The sequence below is a fragment of the Xiphophorus maculatus genome, chromosome 5, assembly GCF_002775205.1.
Source record: "Xiphophorus maculatus strain JP 163 A chromosome 5, X_maculatus-5.0-male, whole genome shotgun sequence".
NCBI lineage: Eukaryota > Metazoa > Chordata > Actinopteri > Cyprinodontiformes > Poeciliidae > Xiphophorus > Xiphophorus maculatus.
In genome coordinates this window covers 11178439-11205800 of record NC_036447.1, presented here as the reverse complement: position 1 = coordinate 11205800, position 27362 = coordinate 11178439, and the positions used below count along the sequence as shown (strand labels likewise).

General features: G+C 37.9%; 1 protein-coding gene across 8 annotated transcripts in view; it reads left to right on the top strand.

The window, feature by feature from the left end:
- LOC102235843 (glutamate receptor ionotropic, NMDA 2B-like) overlaps positions 1-27362 on the top strand; it is a 120478-nt gene that overhangs the window by 9837 nt on the left and 83279 nt on the right. For all 8 annotated transcript variants that reach the window (XM_023333956.1, XM_005809074.2, XM_023333955.1 and 5 more), the window contains one exon: positions 22155-22844. In XM_023333956.1, the coding sequence (XP_023189724.1) occupies positions 22155-22844 (690 nt within the window). The remainder of the gene's footprint in view (positions 1-22154; positions 22845-27362) is intronic.

Sequence of the window (27362 nt, the reverse complement as noted above, 5' to 3'; positions counted from 1 at the left end):
CAGTAAAATCCTCTGATAAACAGGACCTTTGCTAACATCTATGAGCACACATTGCTTTCAAATAGTTGAATATGTGTTTGATCTTTTCTCTTGTGTGCGCAAACAGTCTTGAAACAGAAAATGAGCAAAATCCTTCATTCTGTCACAGTGTCCGGCTCCTGCCAATGGAGCAGCTCCAGGATTTGTCTCTTGATGGCACCGCGGATTAGACTGTTGGCTGGATAGTTTTGTTTTTTTTCTGCCTTCAGGGGTAAAGACAAGTTTTTTCGCACAAGTCTACACCGAGCGTTCATCAAAACACAAGATCTGACGTAACCGTCTAATTCGGGTGTCTTTGTTGGAGTGTGACTTAGAGGAGGTGTGACAGCTGGCGTGTCCCTCCCGCACAAGGCAACAGCTTCAACGGAGAACAGGCTTATTGTATTATGCTCACTTATTAACATATGAGGCACAGAAAGTGACAGTTCCCAAATGCAAACCTTAATTTTCTAATCTGGCAAAGTTGGAAATTAAGGGCTGGTTTGGCAGATTTTTTATTGTATTTTATTATTTTAAAGAGAAAACGATGAGAGCAAGTAAGGGGTTAAGGTGAAGAAGACAGACAGGCAAAAACCGAGGCGCAGGCGGCAAATCCCGAGGGAGCTTCGCTGACAGTGGATGAAGGAGTCAGCTTTGTAGACACATGTATCTCTGAGTGAATAAGCAACAAGGCCTGGGAGGGGTGTGTTGTTGCTGCGTCGTGATGCTGCATGTTTTTAATGTTGGGGATGGGTCCATAGCTCTGACTCTCCTGAAACCAAAGGGAGCACGGCCCCCTGCTTTGATTGGTGATCCAAGAACAGGGAGGCATCGGCGTATTGCCACAAAGAAAAGGACGTGGAGATGATGGCGGTGAGGCTGGAACTCACCGACAGCCGGTCGAGTCAGTCTTGGATGTGAGCCTCGTGTGAGCAGCTTTACAAATGTTGATTGAGTCGTTGGAGGATTACAGGTGCTGAGCAGCCTGGTGTTTATTGTTTACTCAGAGCCAGTCGGAGAGGGAGACTGCAGAGTGTGGAGTTACACAATGCTTCAAAAATGTCTTTCTGCCATCCATGCATGTCTGAGTTTTTACTGAAATGGCACATCGCTAAATGGAAACGTCTTTCTCCCTCCGTCACTTGACTTTTCATATTTCATATCAGGAGTAGGAACCACACTGTGCATACAGCAACACTACATCCACCTCATGTTTTATGTTGCTATTACACTTTGTCATGTTGCAACCATAATCTCAATATATTTTATTAAGGTTTTATGTGAAAGACACAGTCATGCAGGATTGTCAAGTGGAAGTGAAACGACTAGAAATATTTTATGAATCAAAATGTGACAAAGTATGGAATGCATTTGTATTCAACCCTGTTGAGTGGTTAGTAGAACCACCTATTACTGCAATTACAGCTGCAGGTGTGCTGAGGTATGTCTCTGCACAGAGACTGACAACTCTGTGAGATCGGATGGAGCACTTCTGCAAACATCAATTATCAAGTCTTCACATAGTTATATAATTGGTCTGGACTGCTACACCCAATAAGGGTTTTAGCATTTGATTGGAAGGGTCTACATTTTTGTTGTTTGAGATCTGTGTTTATATCTGCAGAATTATTGAATAATGTGCAACAATGCGGTCAATAAGCACACATTTGAGGGCTTTCATGCTTATGCATTAGTGCGAAATATCAGGACGATGGAAGAAAACCCTTTTCCTGATGCGACTGAGTATGTCAGTGAGAAGAATACATAAAATATTTCAAAGAGATACATGTTTCAATAGAGTAACAGCAGGGCATAAACTCTTCATAACAAAGGGGAAAATGTATATTCAGTGTTCAGTGGTGCAAAAACCATAAACAGTGCTCTATAGAGATGTGGAAATAATAAGCGATATGGTGAAATGAGTCATCTTATGTTCTTTTCAGAGCCTGTCAAATGGGATAATGTTTATCTGCAGCTAATATGTTCTGTGTATATGGAAAACTATAAAAATACACCCTTTCCTTTCTGGGGTTTTACATTTCATTGCATAAATAAATAATAAAAGACCAGATCCCTATCAAGTGCCAAAAATAGTTTTAAAAGAACCTAAAATGAACAAAACATGACAAATTACACTGTCATTAATATTTGAACAAAAATTAGGCCAAAATTATGGAGGGAGACTAAGACTCGTGCCTCAGACTGTCATGGAAATGTACCGGCTAGGTAAGAACCGGGCATTACTAATCAGACCTGCTCCACTTAGCAGATGACATCTTTAAAACCTCATATGTTAAGATCACATAATGATTTTAAAAAACTGCTAACAGGCAAACAAAAAGAAAAGAAAGAGGATTAGAGATGACCTTCACCATCTGCTCAAACATGCCACTACTTAAGCACATGGGTGGAGGTGTGATGATCTGGGCTTGTTTTAGAGCTGCGGGGTCTTTGGATTGTGCAGTCGCTGAGTTGAACATATTCTCACCTCTGAGCAAAACGTGTTTTGGAGTCAAGAGTCTGCCTGACAAGTGACCAACAGAGCAATAAGAGCAAGCACAGCAGCGCAGTTTACAAAAGAAAGTCTGAAAAGAAAGAGAATCGAGGTCCTGCTGAAAGTCTCAGTGACCTGAAGCAACTTTGAAAAGAAGAGGAGGCTAAGATTCCCCTCCAATAATGTGACAGACTACGAAGGCTGAGCGAAGACTGTTACTTTGGGTCCTGGCTGTGTACACAATCTGATGAATTGTGATCTAGACTGACTATGTTGGATAACTCAGTATGGTATTCATTGTTGTAGGTAACTACAACCTTAATGTTGAGTTGTACTACATATTTTTTGACCATGAGAAGAATGAAAAGATTTGGCTGGTAATTGTTAACCTGACAGCAACTAAGCATCAGTGTGAGCTGATGTAGTCGGGGGGAAAGAGGAAGCCTGAATATGTTTGTGTCCTTCTGTAATGGGTAGCTTTTATTTCCCATCATTACCCTAAAGCAAAAAGATGCTGAGTACACCTGGTTGTCTTCCTTTGAAGAATCCTCACTGGAATGAGGAGCTAATTATGAGGGAGTGTTAATTTTATTAAATGATTGTTTCCTCAGACAGTTGTATTATGAAACTGTAGTCCCCTGGATCTCCTATTTGTCCTTTTGAAGACAAGGATGCAGAGACAGAGAGAAAGAAAACACTAACCAACCAACAGCAAATTATGTAGACACGTATAAGCTTATTTTGTTTGTGCTACTTGCAGATGTGCAGCATCATTTTACATCACTTTCTGAAGTTCTTTTATCCTGCATGTCTCATATTCGCTGTTTTACACCAATGTGTCATCATACTTTGGGCTACATCTCTATGCAGCCATTTGTCCCAGATTTCTTTTGAAGTTAAACCCAAAATGATCAATTACCTTGACAAATTTAACTTCAAATTCAAAGAACATTAACCTTTTGGAGTGTCTCAACCAGAATCTAAAGATTAGGGTGATGGCGAGAAGGCCATCCAACCTCAAAAAAATTGGAGCTCATCAAAGAAAAATCATCAAAACACCAGTGGAAACTAGGGTTTGACTGGTGTAATGCCACTCAAGATTTTAACTTTAATTCGAAAAAGTGTATAAATCGTTGATATATTTAATAAAATGTAGATAAAAGCAGATACTTAAAAAAAAATTATTTAAATTATTTTTTTTAAAGAGATACTTATTTTATCATCAAAAAAAGCAAACTTCTTGGTTGAAAAAAAACCTGTTTTAAATCTGAATCTGCTGCACCACACTGTATCGAATCTACCCTGCATTTCAATGGTGCACAAAAATATACCACAGTGGATAAAGCTCCACCAATGGCTTGCTAAGCTTTTTAAATTGTAGCATTCACAGTTTTATGTCCAGCAATGTTGGCGGTGACAAATTCTTTTGGACTTGACAAAAATGTCTTCTGGATGAAAGTCATAAATGAAAAACATTATATATATACATATATTTATACCACATCCTTGCCCAAGTGCTTTTCAGAAATCGCAGCTATGAACCTATTGTAAGAATAGCTCATGCTATATCGTTTAGATGTTCTGTCTGTGCTGATGAAGGAGGATTCACTTGCTAACGCATGATGAGTGTTTGGAACAGCTCCAACAAACAGCAGCCTGACCTACCTTTTGATTAATTCAGCTAATAGTTGTGGATACGCATAAAAAGTGGCTCCAGGTACACAACTCTGGATGTTTTTTAAAGAAATGTTTTCTGTTGTCCTTCATTTCAAATCAAACATGACATGTGTGCACGTCGCTGCACGCATGGCTGTATGCTCTCCTAAAACAATTGACGCTTGTCCTTTTTTTCCTGACTCTATACAATCCGTATGAAAATACAACAAGCATTGTAGGATGTCCACTTTGGAAATGTTTTTAAATAACTCACTAAAAATCCTGTTTACTTTTGTATATTTTGCAAAATATCCATATTGATTGAAGGGGCCAGCACACAGAGCATCCAACTTCTATCCCCACACGATCAAGATTGGTACAAAAGGAAAAAAAAAATAAAACAATTAGGCGTGACATCACTGCAAAATCAGCTCTTTATATGGCAAACTACAAATTTTTCCTTTTTATATGGCAAACTACAAATTTTATGCCCTTCATACCAGTTAAAGTTTGGCATAAAAATTATCTCAGCATTTTTCACAAAGTTCAATAATTTGACTATTTGTGCATTGTGCTATTTATGTAAAATTTAAGCTGCTTTGTGTTTTTTGTTTATTTGTTGTTTTATTTTTTGTGGTAATGCCGTATTTTCGGACTACTTTCTCTACTTTTTTAACACGCTTTGAACCATGCGGTTTATAGCCCGGTGCGGCTTTTGTGTGGATGTTTCTTCAACCACCAGGGGGCTCTTTAGCAGGAAGTGAATCATTAGAAGTTAAAATTGGAAATCAAAGAAGAAAGTGCTAATTTTCATTTAGAACAAGCACATGCTAGCAGCAGGCACGACGGAGAAACTCATACCCCCTCATCATGGAAACCACACAAAGAAAAAGATGCCGCTTTTAAATTGAGGGCTATCGATCTGGCAGTACAGGATGGAAATAGAGCCGCTGCACGTAAACTCAGCGTGAACGACTCTATGCTTCGGCGTTGGAGACAGAGGGCTGTGTCCCAATAAATCCAGCAGATTTATTAAGGGCTGCGGTTCTTGTGGAAAACCGAGAGCGGCGGAGGGACCAGCGGCTTATAGCCTGGGGCCACTTATATATGTACGTTTCCATTTGTTTTGTTTTGTTTTTATTTGTAGGTGCGGCTTATAGTAAGGTGCGCTCTATACGTAGTCCGGGAAATACGGTATTTCAACTTTTTGTTTGTTAGATTGAGGTCAGTTGTCTCTCTGTCTTGCTCGGATCTCTTATTTGTTTGGTTTGTGTATAATAAACTTTTACCTTTGCACTCATTCAAAATATATGGAAAAACACATATTTCTGGATAGCGTTGATGTAACAGGAAAAATAGGACTCCTGATGAACTGCGAAGTGAATAAACATACCATCCTTACTTACTGAATCCAGAATCCAAAGATGCCTCATCTTCCTCTCCTCTTCAGTACCTTGTGATGTGTGACTGTGAGAGCAGGAGGAGCAGCTAAGAATAGAGAAAAGGGAGCTCAGCTCTGTGATGCCACCTCAACCTACAACGCCGAGCTTCTCCTTCTGTCACTGAACCAGTTATAAGCTGCTATGTTTGTGCAGGCTCCCCTTGCATTCATTTCAATGCAGGTGGCTGATTTCGCTGCATTTTTTAATTCTGTATTTCATTGTGAATTTTATATTTCAAGAATCAGAAATTCAGCCCCAGATGGACCTTTTATCCTGCATGCAATAGTACGAGCAGAACAACACATGCTGGGTTTTTATCTGAAACTGACACTTTTTATTTTATGCCAAAGGGAGGTTGTTTGAAGCGCCTTCACTGACAGGCGAAAGGGAGACTGAGAGGGGTTTCTTGCGTATAATTTTGCCACAGATGGAAGAGACTGACAGGATTAAAGGCAAGAACTGCGAGCTGTGAAAAGGGGCAAGGTGTTGGAGATGAGAAGGAGTGATGGAGGGTTTGATAGCTGAAAAAGTTACTTTTGATAATACTGTCTTTGAAAGAAACACAAAGAACAGAGGCATAGTTGACTTTGCTCAGAATGGATGGTGCATTGATCAATTTCAGAAACAGAGGAAATGATGAACAAAAGGAAGAAAGAATGAGAAAACAGGTTGCTTTGATGCATCTCCTCAGATCCAGCTTATTTAGGACAAAATCAATCAAGTTCTGCCATGTAGTTTATTTATTCATAGGAATTTGCAAATGATAGCACGCTGAGAAAGAGGGCATTAAGATTTATTTTCATAATTCCTAGGAACGTAATTGATTCAGATCAGATTGTTTTTCTCCATTGTCATGCACTTCCCTCACAGATCTTTAGCTGTGCAAACTGCAGGTGGTTTCTGTTTGACATCTCCAGGGCACCGGCTCGCTAAACCCATTCTAGGTGTCAGCGAATATGTCTACATCTGATCCCTCTGAGGGGGTAACTTGTCAATTAATTAGCCATGACTGGAGACTGGAAGTGGGTTTGCAGAGGAAACAGCTGCAGAAATGATGATGAGGAAATCACCCAACTCGCTGGAACAACACCAAGATGTGCAGTTGTCAAGGATTTTTAACAAAGCCAAGAGCAGCGGGCTCATCAGGGGAGGCAGAGACGAGCAGACTTCTCAGTGGTAAATTTGAAGGTGGAGAAAGCAAGAGAAAGTTGGTCATTTACCTCATTTGGTAAATGAGGGAAATGAGTCAACCATGTATGTAATTGCAGCAGGGGGCAGAGGATCATGTTCTACATATATGCAAAAAAATCAATTTGCTCACTACTTCTTCTCTTAAGATTCAGTGAAAAAAAATCAGTCTTTGAGTACTTGCATACTGGATTACAGAAACAGATGCAGCCAACCAGAACACACTATTAATTTTTTTTAGCATAATAGTACTGATTTCATACAGTTTTTGAATAATGATAAAATGTAATTCACCTGTCATTTAAGCTGAACTTTCACTGCATTTGTGACTAAAATTGCTGGAGAGCCAGGTTTTCAGTGTCACTCTAAGTGGTTTGGGGTTAAGAGGGAAAAATCTTTCTTGCAAAAGGTTTGTCTCTCTTTTATCTCATCAAGGAAAGCTGTATGTAGGAAGTTTTTAAAGAAATGCAGACATACTCCCATTGTGCATATTTGAAAAAAGCAAGAACTGAATTTTTAGCTAAACCTTTTAAGGACAAGTAATTTTTAAAATTGTTTGGTGAGTAAAAAAACGCTGTCTGACACAGTCAAAAGCTTTATTACTGCTGCGTGTACTTATTCAAGCAACTCTCAATACAACAGTGCCATATTTTTGTTAAGTTTTTCTGTGGCACTAGTGACCTTGCTTTTGTCGGTTCTTCAGGCAGGAAAGAGGGCAGAGAAAGAAGAAGACTAGCAGTAAATGGCACAGGCCAAAATTTAAACCCAGGACATCTTCACCAAGGACTAACCTCTTTACATGGGCACCTGCTTTGCTCGCTGCACCACACGACGCTGCTTCTATGTTCACAGTGCAGGCTGAGAGCTGATGTGACCTGAATGATTACACTTTTTACATCGTGTTGCTAAGATACCTAATCTGAGTCTTATTTTTGACTGACAAACACCACTAACATGTAATTTTAGCTCCCTTTGTCCATCTTTCGGTTAACTTCATCTTAATGACTCACTCTGAAAATAAACACAACACATTTATCGTTGATGGAATCTCATCACATTCTCCAGGTGTGAGCGATTGGAATAATACTTTTGATGACTTTGTGCCCTTGTTTTTGTGAACTCAGTTGTATAAGAAGTCATTTCATTTGGTCTTCTGCTATAAAATTACAATAGGTTTTCAGTAAATGTTTTATGCTGCATCTTGAAAACAATGTTTTTAAAAAACATGACTGGCTGCAGTTAACCATAAATGAATATATTGGCCTTTCCAAATTATTACATGCACTCATTTATCTGGGGGAACTATGAGCTAGAAAAAAATATGTTGCACTGGATTTTAGGGTGCAAATCTTTGTTTGGAAGTAACCTGTGAATTAGACTAAAAGCTGTTTTCTTACATACATTCCTTCACACAGAACCTCTTAGTCTGTGCTTTCTTTCAAACCTTTAAAAAAATCCTTTCATTTATAAAAGTACACATTTATGAACTGCTGGTTGTACCAAGGCCACCACAAAAATGCTTCTAAAAGTCCCTTTTTTCCACTGAGGTTCATTTAGGTACAAACATGTTGTTTATGTGAAGTTTTATTGTTTTCTATGATAGCATGAAAACAACAGAGAGATGCTTTAGCTTTCCAGGAAACACCGCAGCTGCAGGAAAAAGAATCAGAAAGTTTGGGCCAACAAATAGCCTCTGGTATAAATATTGGGGATTATAAAATCGACTGAACCGAACAGTAGCTCTCTGTACTCGTGAATCTACGGTGCAATAAACTTGTTATGGAAACCTCAGGAGAGCTGTAAGAGGTGAATAATTTTTTGTACAGCTGGAAAAGTAGTAAAGACTAAAATTACCTGGACTGTGGAGATAGAAAACTTCACTTTCATGTTTCAGATTTTCAGAAAGAGGTTTGAAAGAAACCCTGGAGGGAAATACATTTTCAGCAGTGACTGAAAACATGCTGGGACGGGCTTTTTATGGACTGTGCTCAGGGTAATACACTATATTAAAGGGACTAACAGCACAATGCTCTTTTATGTATAAAAAAGGGAAGAAAGGAAAAGAAACCTGGAATGAAACCAACTGTACCCTGTGTGGGTCTACTTCAGAGGCAAATACTGTAGGGGATTATTACTCCTGCTACTTCCCACTCACAAAAATGATCCTTTCCTTCATCAGTTAAGAATGTCTTCATCATTACTAACATTAGATCATAGTAGTACCTCTTGCTCTTGTCAAAATTTAGCCAGGTCAGACTTTAAAGAGGTGTAACATCCAAACATACCTACAGTATGCTTTGATAAAAGTCAAAAGGCAGATCATCACACAAAACTCTTGTAGCAGACATGTTCTACCAAAACCTCCTCATTCACCTGATTGAAATTCTGTAAAAAAAAAAAAAAAAAACTCCCATTAAGGATATTTTGCTTTTCAGCTATTAATTGGCAAAAAATGTCACTGGTGCAACACCTTTCAACAAAGTCTAAGAGAAATGTAAATATTAAACAGGAAAATGTTGGAATGTTGCATATAACATCAAATATTTATCTTTTACTAACCACAACTTTTGCTTTCTTTTTTATTTTCTTATAACAACATAAAGCAAATTCCTCTCTATAAACCTCTTACCTTCCCACTTTCCATGAATGACCATTTACTATTTTTTTATTAGAAGCACTGAGGTGAGGTCACTCTCTTGTGCGACGATGCTGCACTAGGGGTTTTGTATTTTTAATAAATTTAAAATCTTATATCAGTTTACATTACTAAATATTTACAAGATATTTACAATGATGTACCTGTATTACTAATTTGCTGTTAACAGTTTGTAATGTTAGTAACTAAAAGTGAGCAACTTCGCTCAGCGTTATTGTTTCCTACTGAAGCCTTGTTCTCTCTCACTGATTCACAGCCTGAATGTAACACATGAATGGCTGAAGACTTTTTAAATAATTTCTTGTACATGTGTGCTTCTTTTGTCTTAACTTTTAAACACTTCTCAAAAACAAAAAAATAGATAATTTGAGTCTTTACTCTGAAACACAGGGAAGACTGTTGTTGTTAGTGAAGCCTGTTAGTATGTTGTTATGGTTTTATGACTTGCATTTTTGGATTTATTACTTGTCTGATCATCTTATCTTACCATATCTCTAGCTATGGTCATTGGCTTGTCATAACAAATCTCCCAAGTGGTAAATAGTGGCTCATTAATTTTACCACTGTTGAAGAACCAAGAGTGTAGTTGCACACACACACACCGGATCTGGCCCTGGCATGACAACATACCATCTTACTAAAGGTGGCAGCTTTTCAGGGACACGTGGAAAGTGTTTGTTGACTTGATGACAGAAATATTCAATTCAAAAGCAGAAGAAGTCACTGAGTGAGAAAAATTTACATAAGCAGTTAGACGTTCTAAAGTTTAACACCCAAGTGATATTTTTGCTTTTACATTACACTGTGCATGTCATCTGACATTAGGTTTTCTTCTTCTGTTTTGCTCTTAGCTATCCCTTCATTAGGTAGGACAAAAACATTAAATGTAGGAACAGTGGCTCTCCAGGACTGTTAAAGTTCAGTCAATTGCAGCATATCTGTACAGAGGAACATGTTATATTGCTGCTGAATTAAGTCCAGGGAATGAAATTAAATTTCAGTGGAATACAGGACTTCTGTGAAATAATGAAGACCCTGGGGGGCAATTGGCTTTTTCTTTGTCCAAGTATTTTTCTTCATTCCTGGCCTTTTCGCCGTGGAGCTTTTACTTGTGCATATATGTATGCATTGCACTCCTGCGGCCATCTGTATGCCTGAGCACGCTCAGTCAGTTTCGTGGCCTGCCACGAAGAGACAATATAGCATTATCTTAAGGAAGCCTCTCTTTGACATCATTATATGCACAAATAGTAGAGAGGGGGATCTTGACCAGACTAAACTGCACTTAATGAAATATCCAAGAGGCACTTCAGTAAAGTGGTGATTTTTTTTCTTACTGCGACCGATTCTGTAAAGGTGCTGCTTAATCCATGAAAGGACACCTTCCATGCCTACAAAAACTATTCAGTTCCTTGGATTTTTGTCCTGTTTTGTCGCTTTCACAAGTCAACAAAATTTGGCTTTTTTGACTAATACATTGACAAAAAATCTTTATTGCAAAAGTGAAAACTGATTTCAATAAAAGAAGGACAATGAAATAAAATTAGCTAATAGAGTAATTGTATAAATATTCACTCCCTTCGGGTCAGTATTAAGTAAATGCACACACAGATTGACACAATCAGTGTGTCAGTCTATTCACACAGATAGGGACTGCGTGGATAAGTCTCTTTGACTAGACCACTCCATAATATCAACATTGTTGTCTTCAAACCTTTTCTTTCATGCTTTGGATCTGTGTCTTGCTGGAAAATAAATGTTCTCCTTTGATCAGAATTGATTTGCAAAAGCAATAAAAAGAGTGAAACGTCCAAGGGGATGAATACTTTTTCTAGGCACGTTACATGTGTAACGTGTGTTATGTGTTTGCATCCATGTGATGTCAGGTTGAATACTTGTCTAGCTCTTCCTGACCTGTATGCGTCTCATTGACTAATTCTACTTCTGTGTAAATAGTGTCCCCAGAAAGTGCTACTAGAAATAGGTTCCTTTATTATGGTAAAAAAAAAAGTAATCCAGTAGAGCAAAAAAAAAAAAAAAATCCTAATTTCCATCTGGAAAAAAAAAAAAACCTCTTCCCCAAATAAACAAGATTTGAAAAAAAAAACAAAAACAACAACAAGCAAAAGCAGATTGTGCAGGGGACATTATTTTGTCTTTTTGTCATCATTTGGGACATTTACATGTTTAATGAGTGTTTGACTTAGTGAGAAACACATGAAGAACAGGGGCTGCCAACACACTGGTATGAAGGTGAGAAAGAGATGAACAATAATGGACTAATACTGTCTCCAGGGATTTGTTGATGGTGGAAAAAAAGTCTTTAATAAAAATCAGCCGGTGGCTGCGAAAGTGTGCAAAAACTCACAGTTTGCACAGTGTCGTATAATCATGACTCAGAGAGAGGCCATGTATTTAGCAGCTAAAGTTCACCTGAAACTGATATTTGTAAGCATGACTTGAATAATTAGACAAAGTATAAATAAAAGTTATGCTGGTTTCCACCACTCCTGCAGGGGAGTTATTATCACCGCAGGATGTCTGATTACCTGTCTGAACACAACGGTGTGACTCGCAGCACTGACTGACAGTTTAATATTAATAGCGTTAGTTCAAATTATTGCAGTTATTTTGGTACTGATTATACCCCCTGAATTGGTTTGACATTTGGGAGCAAAAGAAGACAAAAAAGTCACAAAACATTCTGAAATAGCACCAACATTTAGATCATTAATATACCTTTGCACAATGGCAATAATGTACAACTAATGCATTGACTTTCTTATTAGTAAGCTGGCAGGATTTGTTAGTAGAGATGCACTAGTCAAAATTTTGCCACCAAGTTCTAATCTCAATTAAAAAAAACAACAAAAAACTTTGAGTGTTCAAACCAAAAACCACACAGAGTTGACTTTGTATATAATCTTTGGCATGTTGTGATAGCCATAAACTGGATAAGCATTACTGAAATGGCTACTTCAGTGTTTATTATCTATAAAATGTCGTACCGTATCCAGGGTCGGGCATTTATTGTAGTGTTTATTGTGAAAAATTTGTTTTTATGATCAGAATTTTTTTTATTGTCACAATAAACTTTAGTTTAAAAAAACCCAAACTGAAATGTTATTTTTACTATTCTCTCGACTGTTCTTTCCACAAGAATATCAATAAATAGTAAATTCAAAATATGATTAAATAAATTCTCTGTGCAGTTTAGTGATAAAAGTCACTTTTTTTTAAAGTAAGTAGCATCCTGATGAAACTCGTTTCAAATAGAAATGTTTTTGAAGACCTAAAATAATTAAATAGTTGATTTTGTCATCACTATTATTGTTATCACAACTGTAAAGTATGACAACAAAACTCTTAAGTCCCTATTGCCCACCCCTAACTGTATCACAACTTAGATTTCCAAAAGGCTCCCAACAGGTTCTGCTTTCTTGTTATCTGCTGAACGTCTTATTCTCTCTTCCTCTCTCACGGTCTGAAAGAACCACTCATGTCTCCACATGTCATGAAAATATAAACATCTTCTTAAATGTATTTGTTTCCTCTGACTTATGAGAATAACTCACTTTGGGTCTAGACTAGACCTTTCCAATCAGGCAGTCACCAGACCGCACTGATCAAGCTGATCATTTTCTCTGATTTCTATTCAGCTCACACCTTTATAAAATGTGGAGGTGCTTCAAAAAATAGCCCACAATGAGTTACAAACACTGACCAACCGTGGACTCACTGCTGCTGCCTCTGCCATGTGACAAGAGCTCCTTTTGAACTGTGACAAATCTGTACTGGATTGTAGCTGGAGGACTTATCAGTTGGAAACCGCAGACACAAAGTGCTTATCCCACTTTCGCTCTGTGCTTAACCCATGTTCCACATTAATATTCCAGTGAGTGTAGGCAGCCTTGGTCCTGTGTGCTGTGATATATTGGTGTCCCCGCAGAAAGGTAGCAGATGAGGCTGACACTCTGTTGCCTTATGTTTACTGACTTAAGTAAATGGATTGTTTCGCTGTTGTCCAAATCATTGAAACTGAAACTACATAAATTCTAATAAATGCATAGGTCTTGTATAATGTGCATGGAAAATGTAAAAAAAAGTGAAGGAGTTGCCCTTACAGAATTAAGACTTTACTGCAAAAATTTTCAAAAATATGAGGAGACTTTAAAATTTTATTAGAATTGTGATAAAAAGACTGAAGGAAATGCAAATGTGAGTCTGAGTGTGGAAGTATTTTAAGTTCAAGCAGGAAAAACACCTGGGGAACTCAAGGAATTAGGCAAAAACAGATTAGCAAAAAACCCACTTGAATTAAGTTGAAAAAAAGTCTGAACATTAAAAAATAAGACAAGCTGAAATTGAAAATGTAGTTAAGCAGGTGAGTTTAATCTTGAGTTAAAATGACCAATGAATTTAACCCTAAATGTAAAGAGTAAAAGGGTCTTAATAGCAAATAATACCTAAACAATAAGCTGTCAGGAAAATATATTTTCCTTAAGAAATATATGGCTTTCAGTACTGTAAATGATAGTGTAATTGTGTTTAACACCTAAATAATGCAATATTATAGACATACAGGATTGCAGAGGGTTGAAAAATACTTGGTAAATTACTGGAAACATCCCAGAAGCTTCCCAAGATTAGGCTTAAGTTAGCCCAAATAGGAATAGAAACTTTCTATCAAAACTATGGTAATTATTGATAATGTATTTGAAATAACTGGAAATTAGGGGTAGTATCACATCCAACCACAAATATAAAAAATATTGTTGTTTATCCAAAATTCTTTCTAATATTTACTAGTTGAACATTAATAACCTAAATAAAATGTATGTACCTACTCAATTATGTCATCTAAATGTATCCCATTTCATGTGGTTTACAGACTCAGAGGTGAAGATTCAGTAATTTGTTGCTCTGGGCTCAGGAATCTAGCCTCAGTAGAAATAATCTGTGGATGTGATGGAGGAATATACGGTGCCTGTAGGGGGCATGACCTCAATACTTGTGCAGGAAGCAGTGTGCTGTGTGTTTTTGATTGAGGAACATCTTTAAAAACACGGAAGTGTGCATGCATTAAATCTGGTTGTTGGGCCAACTACATTTAAATTCCCTGCTGTGTGCTAACCTTTAGTAATTTCAGATGTATTCTTGTTTATATCCAAAGATTCTCGTTAATTCCAGCTCCTATACACAGAATGTTTCCATCATCAAAAATTCCCAGAAGTTTACATCCCTCCTCAGAGGCACAGTTTACAGCTGACATATAATATTGCATGCATTATGTAATATTAACCTGATAGGAACTGTATAGATACCCACAATGTGACACCCTCTGCGCCTGACACACATAAAAGGGAACCTACGATGCAAAATTCTCACTTTACACGTTTTTGTACTTCCATTTGGTTCTAAAAACAGTCTGTGGTCATTAAAGTACTACCCATCTGTTTCTGGCAATTAGTTCATGTTTTTTGGTATCTGGAAAATGAGCTGTTTCAAAAACTCCCCTATTAAGTCATAAGTGAAGGATGCTGCGTCATTACCTGGCAACTCCAGAGGAGCTCCGTCCATTGCCTAGCAACCCAAGTGGAACTCCAGTACGTTCGGTTTTGGCGCTCTATGCACCTTACAATGGCTGCTGGAAGAGACAAGCGTTTTGTTGTTGACTTACCATCCAGAAACCTCTTGCTGCATTTGTGCAGGAGGCTCTACGTCTTATTTTCAAAGACATACGGTTGAAAAGAGCTCACCATAGGCAGAAATGAGCAGAGTAAAATCTTTTTTTCTAAGAATGATGTTGAACATGTTTTGTATAGTCCATAGATCTATCCTAACCTGTTCAAGGAAGCATAATAGGTCACATTTAAGACTTCTGATTGAAGTCAATTTAAACTGCTGTGTCTCTGGATATTCATTGGCTCATTCACCAGTACAGAACAGATGTTTTGAGGCTTTTCAGTGCAAAGGGTGTTGGTTTTAAACCATAAAGCTCGATTTGAATCAAGCACTAAATACTAGTCAGTGGGTATTTACAAAATACACTAAAACATATGACAACTATGAGCAAGTTCCAATTTGGGGTTGGAACTGTGGCTGCGATTGGAAAATATCGGATGGGTCACTTCTGCATTTCCAAACTGGCACTTTAATGTGAACCAAGGCTGTTGTCTGTCAGCGAAAATAAAATATGAAACACTTGAGGCAGTTACCGAGCCGAGGCAGTTTTGTGGCCCCTCGAATAAATAAAGTCCAATACAATTATGAATTATAGATGATATTTTGGAGTAGGGATACTAACCAGAAATGTAAGACATCAGTCAGCCAGTGGTGCACCTCCTTAGGGGATATCCGTACAATATGGAGGTTGTCACGTCATAGTATGCATTCATTGACGATGTTCAGTTCATTAAAACCCAATGTGTGTATGATTTGATACATGATGTCTTGATTACAGAGTTTTCCAGTACACAAGTGCCATTCTTACCTGTGACTGACCGCCCACTGAATAGAAATGGGCTCCTTAACAGACATGGCTGTCGGATTAGGTTAAGTGTAATACCTTTCAAGCAGTATTCAGTGCAGCCCACCACATCAGGTCCTGAGGGATGCTGCAGAGTCTGATAATGATGCCCTGCATGCATGCATGTGTTGCTTATAGTCTCTGCAGTGTACAATTTTACTCCATATGAATTTGTTATTGCAAGCTGTTGCAGTGCCTTGAAAAAGTAGTCATTACCTGTGAACTCTTATATTTTGCCTCAATATAACTATTTCAATTTATTTTGTTAAGATTTGATTTGGTAGACCAACATTAAGTAGCGCTAAACTGTGAAGTGGAAGGAGAATTACATATTGTTTGAATATTCTTTTACTTAATCTTATACCCCTAATTGACGTCCAGTAAAAACAATTGCCTTCAGAAGTCAACTAATTAGTCAATACATATAGGAAATTATTTACTTTAATTAATGCTACTTATACTCGGGGTCATCCATATCTGCTTGTATTAATAGTTTCTATCTAGCAACCAAAACAAGAGAGAAAGCTACAATTCCTTGCAAGCGTACTGTAATTTCCAGACAATTGAGTGCACCTGAATGCCACTCACTTAAAGAGAAAAACACAATTGTTTATATAAGCTGCATTTGTGAATAAGCTACAGGTGTCCATATTTTGACATAAGATATTTACACAAAAGATGGTCCACAGAAAGACTTTTTTTAACTTTTAGTGAAATAAGTACTGCTGACTTACACAAATGTGTACCGTAAATGCTTTTTCCAAACAGGGCCTGGAACATGGCTGTAAAAAACAAAAATACAGTAGCCTACCAGGAAAAATCAGTTATTGCTGTCTTCATTTTCCTTCATTTTTGCTTAAACCAATAAAGTCGTCTTCTTCAGTGAATTACTCGGAATTACTTCATATGTCTTCTGTCTCTCTTTCATTGTTGCTCGTTGTTGTTAAAGCTCTTTGGCCTGTAAACATCCATATATTAGCTGCATCATTGTGTAAGTGGCAGACTTCAAAGTGTGTGGAAATTACAGCATTTATTAAGATTTTGTGGCATTAAGGATCTTTATTCACAGAAAGCCAACATGAAATTAGCAAAGCGTGAGAAGTTGGGAAGAGAGGCAACAAAGATCAGGAATCACACCCCAAAGAGCTGCTTAAGGGACTAATAACATCTGGATATGGGTCGCACGCTCTCTACTGCTATGCCTCAAGCAACCCATCCAGATTGTCTTCTTAAAAGCCAATATTGAATAAAATTCAATATATTTTATTAGGATTGATTTGCCTGACCAACACGATGTAGTGCACAATTTTCAAGTTGAAGTGTTCATGGTTTTTAGATAAATATCATGCTGTATGAGAACTGAGTTCATTTGAGAAATGTTTCACACTTCACCTCCATTTCAGCGACAAAACTTCTTAGAAGCTTCAAAAGGTTGGAGACTGGGTAGAGGCTCACCTTTCAGCAGAACAATTACCCTAAAGATGCAGAACATGCATGTTTAGGAGAGATATAAAGAATCGCTTAGATTAAAGTACATTTATGTGTTAGAATGATATAGTCAAAATCTAGACCAAAATCCAAATTGAAAATTGTTCTTTACAAACCTCCACAGAATCTGGCAAAGAGAAAATTCAGCTTCTGGGTGAGCAATACTGGTAGAGACATTCCTCAAAATGTTAGTGGCTGTGACTGCAGTAATAGCTGGTTCTACAAAGTAATGACTCAGGGGCGAGGAAAATATATGCACGCCTCACTTTTCAGATTTTTGTAAAACAACTTTTGAAAGCCTTTAATCATTTTCATCCGCCTTTACAAACGACAGCCTACTTTGCTCTGGCTAATCTGAATAAAATCCATTGAAGTTTCTTGCAACAAGACAAAATGCTAAAAGTCAACCATTTAGATGAGTGTGTTGTTCTCAACCTGTGCTTTTTCAAAAACACTGAAAAGAAAATTACTAATCCATCAGCATTACTGCCATGCAGCCCACATGGTGCGGCATTCTTGTTAAACCCTTGGTATGTTTGTGTGTGCTGTGGAATGTATGGGTATCTAGAGTAGCAAGGCCCAATCAGGATGGACCAGGCGTCTGAATGCATGGATAACAGCTCTCGGCTGATTTGAACTGCTGGGTTTGTACTCGTGCTCGTGTCATTATCGAGCGCCCGGCTACTCCCGCCTGCTGCAAATTACCGGGTACAAGACACGCACACTTGGGGAGTGTTTTTGTGTAGCCACTTATTACCACTCGGCCATGTTCTCTGCGCGCCGCATATGTTGTTGTAATTGCCGTGCAAGTGCAGTAATGGCTACTTAAGAGCACATATGTACTCGCCACCCTGGATTCAGTTCTCCGGGAGTAAATAATCCACTCTCGACGTTGTGTATTGAAATGTCATTAAATCTAGAGGGCTTGGTGATGGCAGCTGTGATGATGTACGAAGGTCTGAGCAGCTTTGTTGAATGGCTGCTCCTTCCATTGTGTTGCTCCTGTTTATTTGCCCGTAGCCATGTTGGGTTATGAATTTTTAATGTGGAGTACACCAAAAGGCGGAGATCATCTCCATCTGCGAGAGTGCATTAACTCACCTCACACATGTGTACGTGGGTGTCCATGCACAAGCCTGCTCTATTTATCTTGCGTTACAAGCCTCTTTATTTTTGTCAGTGAGCGGTGACACCGCATGAAGTTAGAAGTGGATGTTGTGTTATTATTTGGCAGAAGGCGCCGTTGTTAACTGCAGAACTTGGAGTTTTGTGCATCCTCCTGTCCATCAGGGTGTTATGTGGAGGCATTTTTGAAGTGTTACTATGGAAACCAAGCACTGCTGTTATATCCTGATGAGCCTTTCTCCGCTGTCTCGTCCGCTGTCACACTCCTTGCGTGATTTTAAAAATATTTTTTTTTCTAACAGTTTCTCTCCGCTGCTCTCTCTGAGTGGATTCATCAGCTTCTCTTTTATTCATCAACACCATGAATTGTGGCCTTTCTCACTTTTCCCCCCGTTTTCCCTCCCTTTTGAGCTCATACCCACCATTTTTCTCTTTTTTCATCCTCTCATATTAATCATGTCTTCTTTTCGTCTTTCCTCCTTGCGTTTCTTCTTCACAGCTCCTGCTTTTTGCTCTCCTTCCCTTCCCTCCCTCCTCTGGGTTCCTTATTGCTGTTCCTTCCTCCACCTCCATCTCTTTTGTGTATGTCTCTATTTATTCTATGCTCTCCTCTTCTCTTCTCTTTTCTCTGCTGCCTTCCTCCCACTCGCTTCCTCCTCCTTTGCGCCTTTTCTTCTTCTTTGCCATCCTCGTGGAGAACTGAGCTCGTTTACAATTAGCATGTGCACCTGCAATTAAGCCTGACAAACCACTGGTAATTAGACCTTTTTGAGAGACAGGTTTTCTTTTTATGTGGGGATCAGGTCTCCTCCACACTATTCAGACACTTCTCTTGCCCTTTTCCCCACATTTGCTTGCTTTTTTCCCGTAATAACCTGACCTACTTATTTTTGGGTTCCTTGAACTTTAAATGTATGTATTAGCTCTGCAAATGAGATCTGAGTTTTATTTACCTCTTTTCTCAAATACTGCTGCATGCTTAATTTAGAATTAGAGCATGAACTTATTCTTATTAAGATGTCTCATCTGTATCTCTGCAGAAATTATGGCCCAATCTGTCACTCCCCAGTTAACTTTTGGTTCAGACTATGACTAATTGTATATTTCTCTGCTTGTCACCTATCCCTGCTTACATCTCTTCATCTTTTCTCTCTGTTCTTCCTCCACCATCTCCCCCTCCCTTCTCCCTTTTTGTCTGTGCACAGTGAAGAGCTGTAAATGATTGAAGTAATAATAAATAATAGGTTATCAGTCGACTTCAAGGAGCAGCATATCGATCTTAGGGGTTTGGTGGGAGAAGTGATTCTAGAGGATAATGCATTGGAAATTTCAGTTAAACTTTATTGAAGGAATGCTTTGATATCAACATGACAAGTGCGCTCAGTAACATTTTATCCAAATGAAAGAACAAATTTCAGTGTATTTTATCTGGATTTTATGGAGTGAACCAACACAAAGCACCTCAAAGTAGTAGAGCTGCAGAATATATTGAGTGTAAATTGCCTTCCCATTATCAGTATATGCAATATTGCAAGTAAAGGAGTACTAGGACACAATATTTAAAATTATGCAATGTAATAATTGGCAAAATATTATTCACTATATTTCCATAATATATTTGGCCAGTTGTATAACCACAATGCTCTCGCCTGATGAGATTTTTAGTGGAGGAGATGCTTATGGTCACAGAGAGTGAATGTTAAAGTAAAACAACAGTGAGATAATCATGATTGATATTAATGTTGCAAAATATAGTAAGAGTATCATAATTACATATTTTTCTGCAGTCATACAAAATGGTCCAGTGGTTTTAAAATGTTTTTTACAAATACCTTCAATAACTAGTCAGGCTTGATATTTCACCTCTTTGGGATTTCATTTGAATGTATTATGTATATTATATGTGTGAAAATGTGTCCGTGTTGTATTAATATACTTTTGTAATATGTTTGTATTTTTATAATTTGTTTTGCTGCCACTTCTAGACCAGATCGTTGCAACCGATATTTTGTCTCTAAGTCGTCTTACCTGATTAAAGAAAGGCGAAATAACATAAAGAACTAAAATCAAAATGTCCTGTGCATTGGTATTCAGCATTCCTGAGTCAATATATTAGAGTACTGCCATGGATGGTTTCTAATAGCCATTAATTTCCTATTTGTTACAAGCAGAAATATAATTGAATAAGGATTAACAAACTAAAACACTCCCACCATCATATTTCACAGCTGCTTTCTTCGCTCAAAAATATCCTTATTCTGCATCAAAACCTAAATATGATTAACTGTGCAAAGAACTAATATTTTTGTGTTGCAGATAGCACTGGATTTATGTAAGTCTTGAAGTATTTTTTTATTTCTGCACTTTGCAGGCTACAGAACTTGCAACAACATGATGAAAATTAGTTGTAGTGAGAGTTCCTGCCTTTTTTTTTTTTTTTACTCGTATGTTTTTTTTAAATTCCAACTTCCCCAGACAGTCACAACATGAAAGCATGTTGGTCTTACTCGTAACTACTAGCTAAAACATATTTTAATGTCAAACTAAAAATGGAGGAGTAAACAGTTTTCTAGGGACAGAAAAGCAGTGAAAGTAATATAGAAGTGGGAGAGAAGAAGGAAGAAGAAAAAACGAGTGAGAATCTCAGCGCAGCTCTGTTGGAGTGTCTAATGGTCACTTAGCCCGGCAACGAGTTCATGGCGCTTTGAGGCTGTCAATCTGTCAAAACGCACCCAGTACTACCCCGACTCTATCAAAACTGACTCACACATCCAGCCCACAACGGATTTAGTGTTGCTGGTTGATGCTCTGTGAAAGGAAGTCCCTCTCACTGTGTAGTTTGATACTGAGCCTTAAGAGTCAGTTGTGTGTCTGATCCTAATGTTAAACTAAGACAAAATATACAGTTCAAATATTTTAATTTTTTTAAATATTTTGATCGTTTATGTTTAATTTTTGTTTTTACTTGTTTATAGTTTAAGTTTTTGTGGCTTTATATATAAGAAAAAAAGCATTTTACACTTGAAAAGTAAGGTGTAATTTTCAGGTATTCTGTTTTGTAATTTTTTTTAAAGTCAATAATCCAATATTTTCCTTACAGTCAGAATAAATAAACCTCATCTGCTAATGTAGCTAACCTGAACCACCACTGTCCCCTGTATTGTTTGCACTGGCTACAGCTTCCCACCAAATTTCCCAACAGTGGATGGACAGTATTATATTTCACTCGCAGTGTTTACTTTCAAATTAGCATGTTTCACTGTGTTGCTGATTGTATCTTGGTCCCATACAGGAGCAAAACTTTTCACTTTGTGATACGTCACTCTTCAGACGTCAGCTTTTGAAGGGGACCTTTTATCCAAAATTCACATTTTGGAAATCTTTTGTACTTCCATTTGGCTCTCTACTTCTAAAAACAGCTCAAGCACTTTATGGGCAACAAGTTAATGTTTTTTGCTGTTTGGAAAATGAGCCGTTTCAAAAACCTCAAAAACGTCCAGTTGCCAATTGCGAAAAAGTTTCCCAGATCTTAACTGTGTCTCTCTTCTTTCCGTACAGGGACGGCATTTACAATTCTCCACGATGCTTGTCAGCCTCCACCATTCTCCCTCCCATCTTCAGGACAAGTGTTTGGTGTCTCCCTCCTCAACTCGGCACTCTCCTCCTCCTCTGGACCAGTCGTGCCATCACTCTCAACGCCAGCCACGGCTCACCCTGCCCTTTCTGTCCTTGTCCTTGTCTCTGCTCCTACTCTCCGTACTCCTGTTGCCCATCTGCGAACCCCGGAGAGTTGGGGGTCCAGGAACGGGGCCTGGAGGTTCCCCAGGTGGACAAGGAGGTCAGAGAGGAGGCGGAAACCAGAGGGGCGCTGTTATCCCTCCTCATTACTCTCCGGGTTCGCCAGCACTTCCTCCTAACGCCCCCAAACTGATCAGCTCGCTCAGCATTGCCGTCATCCTGGTGGGCAATTCCAGTGAAGTAACCCTTGGTGCAGGACTTGAGAAAGAGGACTTCCTCCACATCCCTTATCCCCCTAAAGTTGAGGTGGTCACCATGAATGAGACGGACCCAAAGAGCATCATTAACCGGATCTGTGCGCAGATGATGAGGAACTCTCTACAAGGCGTAGTGTTTGGTGACGACACGGACCAGGAGGCCATCGCTCAGATCCTGGACTTCATCTCTGCTCAGACACACATTCCCATCCTGGGGATCCGAGGGGGATCGTCCATGGTCATGGCTGCCAAGGTAAGAAGCCGAGCAATTTATGTGGAGTTAATTTTTGAAGAGAATAATTCCTGCTTGTGTAAATCTAATAATTCTCAACAAGCTGTGATATCCTGTCAGCGTCAGCAGTTTGAACAGGTGGATCAGCCCAAATGGTCCGTTTTAGAACGAGGAGGTAGACCTGCCCTCTGCCGTTGGCACTCATTCCTTCGCAGCCTTTTGACAGATCGATTTTTTTTTTCCCTGCTAATTGACGTCACACTGAGCCTCCTGACAATGGCTCGACTCAACCTTTAAAGGACTCACAGTGTGAAACTAACAAGTCCAAAAACATCTCTGTGGGACTGTAGTCTGGTCTGAAGGTGTAAAACATTAAACAGAGTAGGAAAGAAAAAAAAACAAATATCAAGCATGAAACACAATGAGAAAAGTATAATGCAACTATAAACTATAAAAATGAACATAAAAGAATGAAAATAACTGATTGAAACTGACTTTAGTGTTGAAGTCAGCTGTACATAGCATGTGCCAGTCTAATAACCTGATTTTACAGTTTCATGTATTTACCCACAAATTTCATGCAAAATTTTTTTATCAGGGTCTAATTGACTTTAATTAAAGCAAAAATGACTCCTACTAATGCTGAAATATAATATCATATTGAGTAGTAGTATTAATAATCTGAACTAACACAGCCTTTTTTCTGCCTGTTGACTTGCAGTGGGAAGCAGATGGTGGGGGAGGGGAATTTAAACCATAGAAGAAGTAAAGGAAAAAATGTTGAGATTTTGAAACCACTATCTGCACTCTCTGATTTATTTATGCTTAATGGTTTCACTCTCTCTTTTGGTTTGAAATGTTTTCTCAACAGAATCATAAAGGTACTTATTGAGGTTTTCTTTTTGTTTCTATAACTGCAGTAAACCATATATCATTTATACCGTTGGTAGGTTTAAGTTTTAATTTTACCAACATGTTTCTTCTGATTAGAAGTGATCTTAATATTCCCCAGCCAGAATCCTCACTTGAATCTGATAGAGAATATGTGGAATGAGCTGAAGATTAGGGTGATTCTTTCACAGACCATTTATGAGTGTATCAATAAAGATTTACATTTTTATGCAAATAAAAATCTAAATTGTTGCTATCTTTCAAAAGCATGATGTGTTTATGCTGATATTATATTTTGAAAATGTTCCAAACATCATGCTGCTGGTCATTAAGAAGCAGGTCCTAGTTACCAGTAGCTAGACAGAGGGATATTTAAGGAGTTGTTTTTATAACCATTAATATGCTACAATTTGTTTTAATCTGCAGACTTTATCATCAAAGTTTTTTCAAATTGCATTTCACTTCAGTTTCAACCATGTAAGTTTATTTTTTAACCAATGTATCAATGTGGGTCGTGGCTAATCAAGTTTGCATGTGGCTAATTGAATGTACTGATAATTAGCTAATAAGTTGTGAGCCCAAGAGAATGCCAGTTGTTTTTTATTTCCAAACAGGTGGTTATGCAATGTCACTATAGTACATATACAACACCTTTAAATTACACCATTTATTTGGCTTTTTTCCCCAACATAATTCAACCTGCTGCAACTTTGTCCTCCAAATTACTCATACTTGTTCAGCTTTCTTGCAATTGTACTGTCATGAACGTTAGCATTTTGCATTCTAAGTAAGGCCTGTGTCATCTGAGAAGGAGCTCTTAGAGTGTTTTTATGTTTTAGTGTTTTTATGTTAAAGTCACATTTCACAGCGTGACTTTGTTGTGAACTTTCTAGTACATCCTGTGGGGTAGATTGGCATCACTCTTACATGTGAATAATCTGTCTGAATGCAGCATAATTTGACTCTAAATTTTCTTATTGCTTGTCTAAGGTCATTGCTGATGTCTTCCCTAGATGGCACTGGGGTAAAACACACTTGTATGTTCCAGACCTGGAAGCTATCAAAACCTTGTGCTTTTTAAGAGGAAGTAACACTTTATCCATTGCTGAACAGCCGAGTGTGTAGTTTTTCTTCCCTATGGCAGTAAAAACTCTAAATATAGATCGAATTGCAGGTGTTTTTGCTAAATGTTGTGGTCTCTTCAGAGAGCTAGTCTGCTGCTTGTCTTAGAACGTTCCTACAAAATAGATTGTTGATCTCAATGAGTCCTTTCCTAGTTATAGGTTAATAAATAAATAAATACAATGCAATAATAAACTGCAATATTTGTGTTTCATGGTGAAATGTAAAGCCTTATGGGGGTGGGATTATGTAAAATTTATTTGTCACAACTTTATTCAGATCAAGTTATGATGTTACTCTTTCATTGAAAACATACTTGGAGTATTGCTTTAATTGCTCCCACAAAGTGCTACCAATTTCTATAAAGTTATATTTAACATATACAGCATTTTTATAACACCTGAAGGTAACGGCATATTTGATTGTGTTATAAAGTACATAAAACCACCCAAATTAATCTGGTTAAATTGAGTTCTATAGAACATTTTAATCAAGGACTACATTAACTATCAATAAGCAACAGAACTGAGTCCAGTTGTGCCCAGTTTTTCTCCAGAAAAGCAGAACCAACCAAGAGACCTTCCATGTTTTTCTTCTATAAAAGGCCGTTGCATAATAAACAAAAAACGGTGAACAAGAAGACAGCGGTGTCAAAGATGAGGAACAAGGCAGATAAAGAGAAGGAGGGGGAGATTTTAAAATAACGCAATTATTTACTCAACATATAATTACCACATTTGCAGCTGACAGCGCGACAGAGGCCACAAACCGAAAGAGACAGAGGTGAACATGTGGATGATGGTTAAAAGCACGCCAGGGGCAACAGGAAACAATGTTTGTGCATCTATGACTGAAAACTGCTTTAAACATCATCAGACGCTTAACACATTTTTTCAGTGATTACCATTCACTTGGCCTTTTTCTTCTGAAGCCTTTATTCTCGCTGCGCTACACATGTTCGCTGTCAGTCAGATGCTCACACGCAGAGCGAGGGGGTGAGCGCAGTGGATATTGTTCGCATGGCAACCACCTGCTTATATATTTCTCCTTACACACTGTACAAAGCAGCCAGGAGGGCGAGATGACTATTTTTTTAGGAAGACAAAAGCGGTGGCAAAAGAGAAAATGTCGCTGTCAGAAAGGGGCAAGTTCTTGAATAGATGAACGGGGAGATTAAAGCTAAATAACATGAGTAGGAAAAACAGGAAAAAGGCATCAAGAATAGGATGGTGATAAAGTGAGGAAGGTATTGACTGGAGAATTGCCTCTTACTGCTGCTAAGTAGCAATTGCTTTTTTAAAAATGCTGCTCATGATTCAGTTATTTGTAGCTCTAACTCACACATCCCATGAATATAATCCAGAACCCTGCTACGATACTGAAAACGTCCCCTGAAAACAAAATTCGACCTTCTCTCTCAATATCTTTCTGCAAAAAAGAGGATACCGACAAAATGAAACAAATTAGTTGTTTTAATGCTTAGCTTTCTTCACTAAACTGGTGCAGTTGTTAAACAACAGTTATAATATTACTCAAATAATACCAGAATAAAGAAATATGACAAGTTATGATATTACAAGAATAAAATAATAAAAATAAATAAAAATTAAATGAGAAATGTTGATCATCGCAGTGTATATATGCATATATACAGTACATATGCATAGCTTTTTCTCATTAAAACAATTTTTTCTCATAGTTTTATGATTAATGAATTTTATGACAATATTCTGCTAATATTGTGCCTTTATTTTTCTGATGTTCACATTATTCTCATAATATTATGAGTTCATTCTCCCAATTAAAAGTCTCACACTAGTATAATACTAATATAAATGTTTTTGTAAAAAAAAAAAATTAAAGCCATGTTTTCTCTTCCTTACTTTGTGTTGAACTTGTTAGTTTTTAACATGAATAAATTTAAGGATTTTTAAAATACTTTTACAGGACACTGCATACAAAGTGTGAATAGAGCAATATTTTATATGCCTTGGATGTTGCAGATTTCAGGAATGACGGTATAGGAAAGTGTCATGCTGACATCCCTGCTGTGTGTCTGTGTCAGAACATGAGCCCTGTTGACCTTACACGTCTCAGCAAAGAGGAAGTAATTTTTGTCAATTAACCTCTTGTCTGCACCCCAAGCTAGGCTGTGTAGGCATGGATTGGCATCTGCTTTTATTGCACACAAGTCTTAATGTGTTCCTGGCCAATTTACAACATAATTTGCACCCTGAAGAAAGGAAGAGGAGCTGGTGTTTTAGACCCGCATGTGCGTTTTCTGTTATGCTCTTAATTTGCTAGTGAAGGAGTGTCAAGTGTTATTCCCCATTCCTATCAGTTCATGTCTTTATTTTTGTTGTTCCTTTGGTAAAATGAGGTATAGTTCGGAAACTACGTTGAACGTCAATTAAACCCACCATCATCCCTCATGCTCATTTTAGACGACCCGATTTGTGACTGTATTCTGGCTTTCAGGAGCTCATTGTAATAAAGCCGTGCTACATCCAGGTTGGTCCATTATCC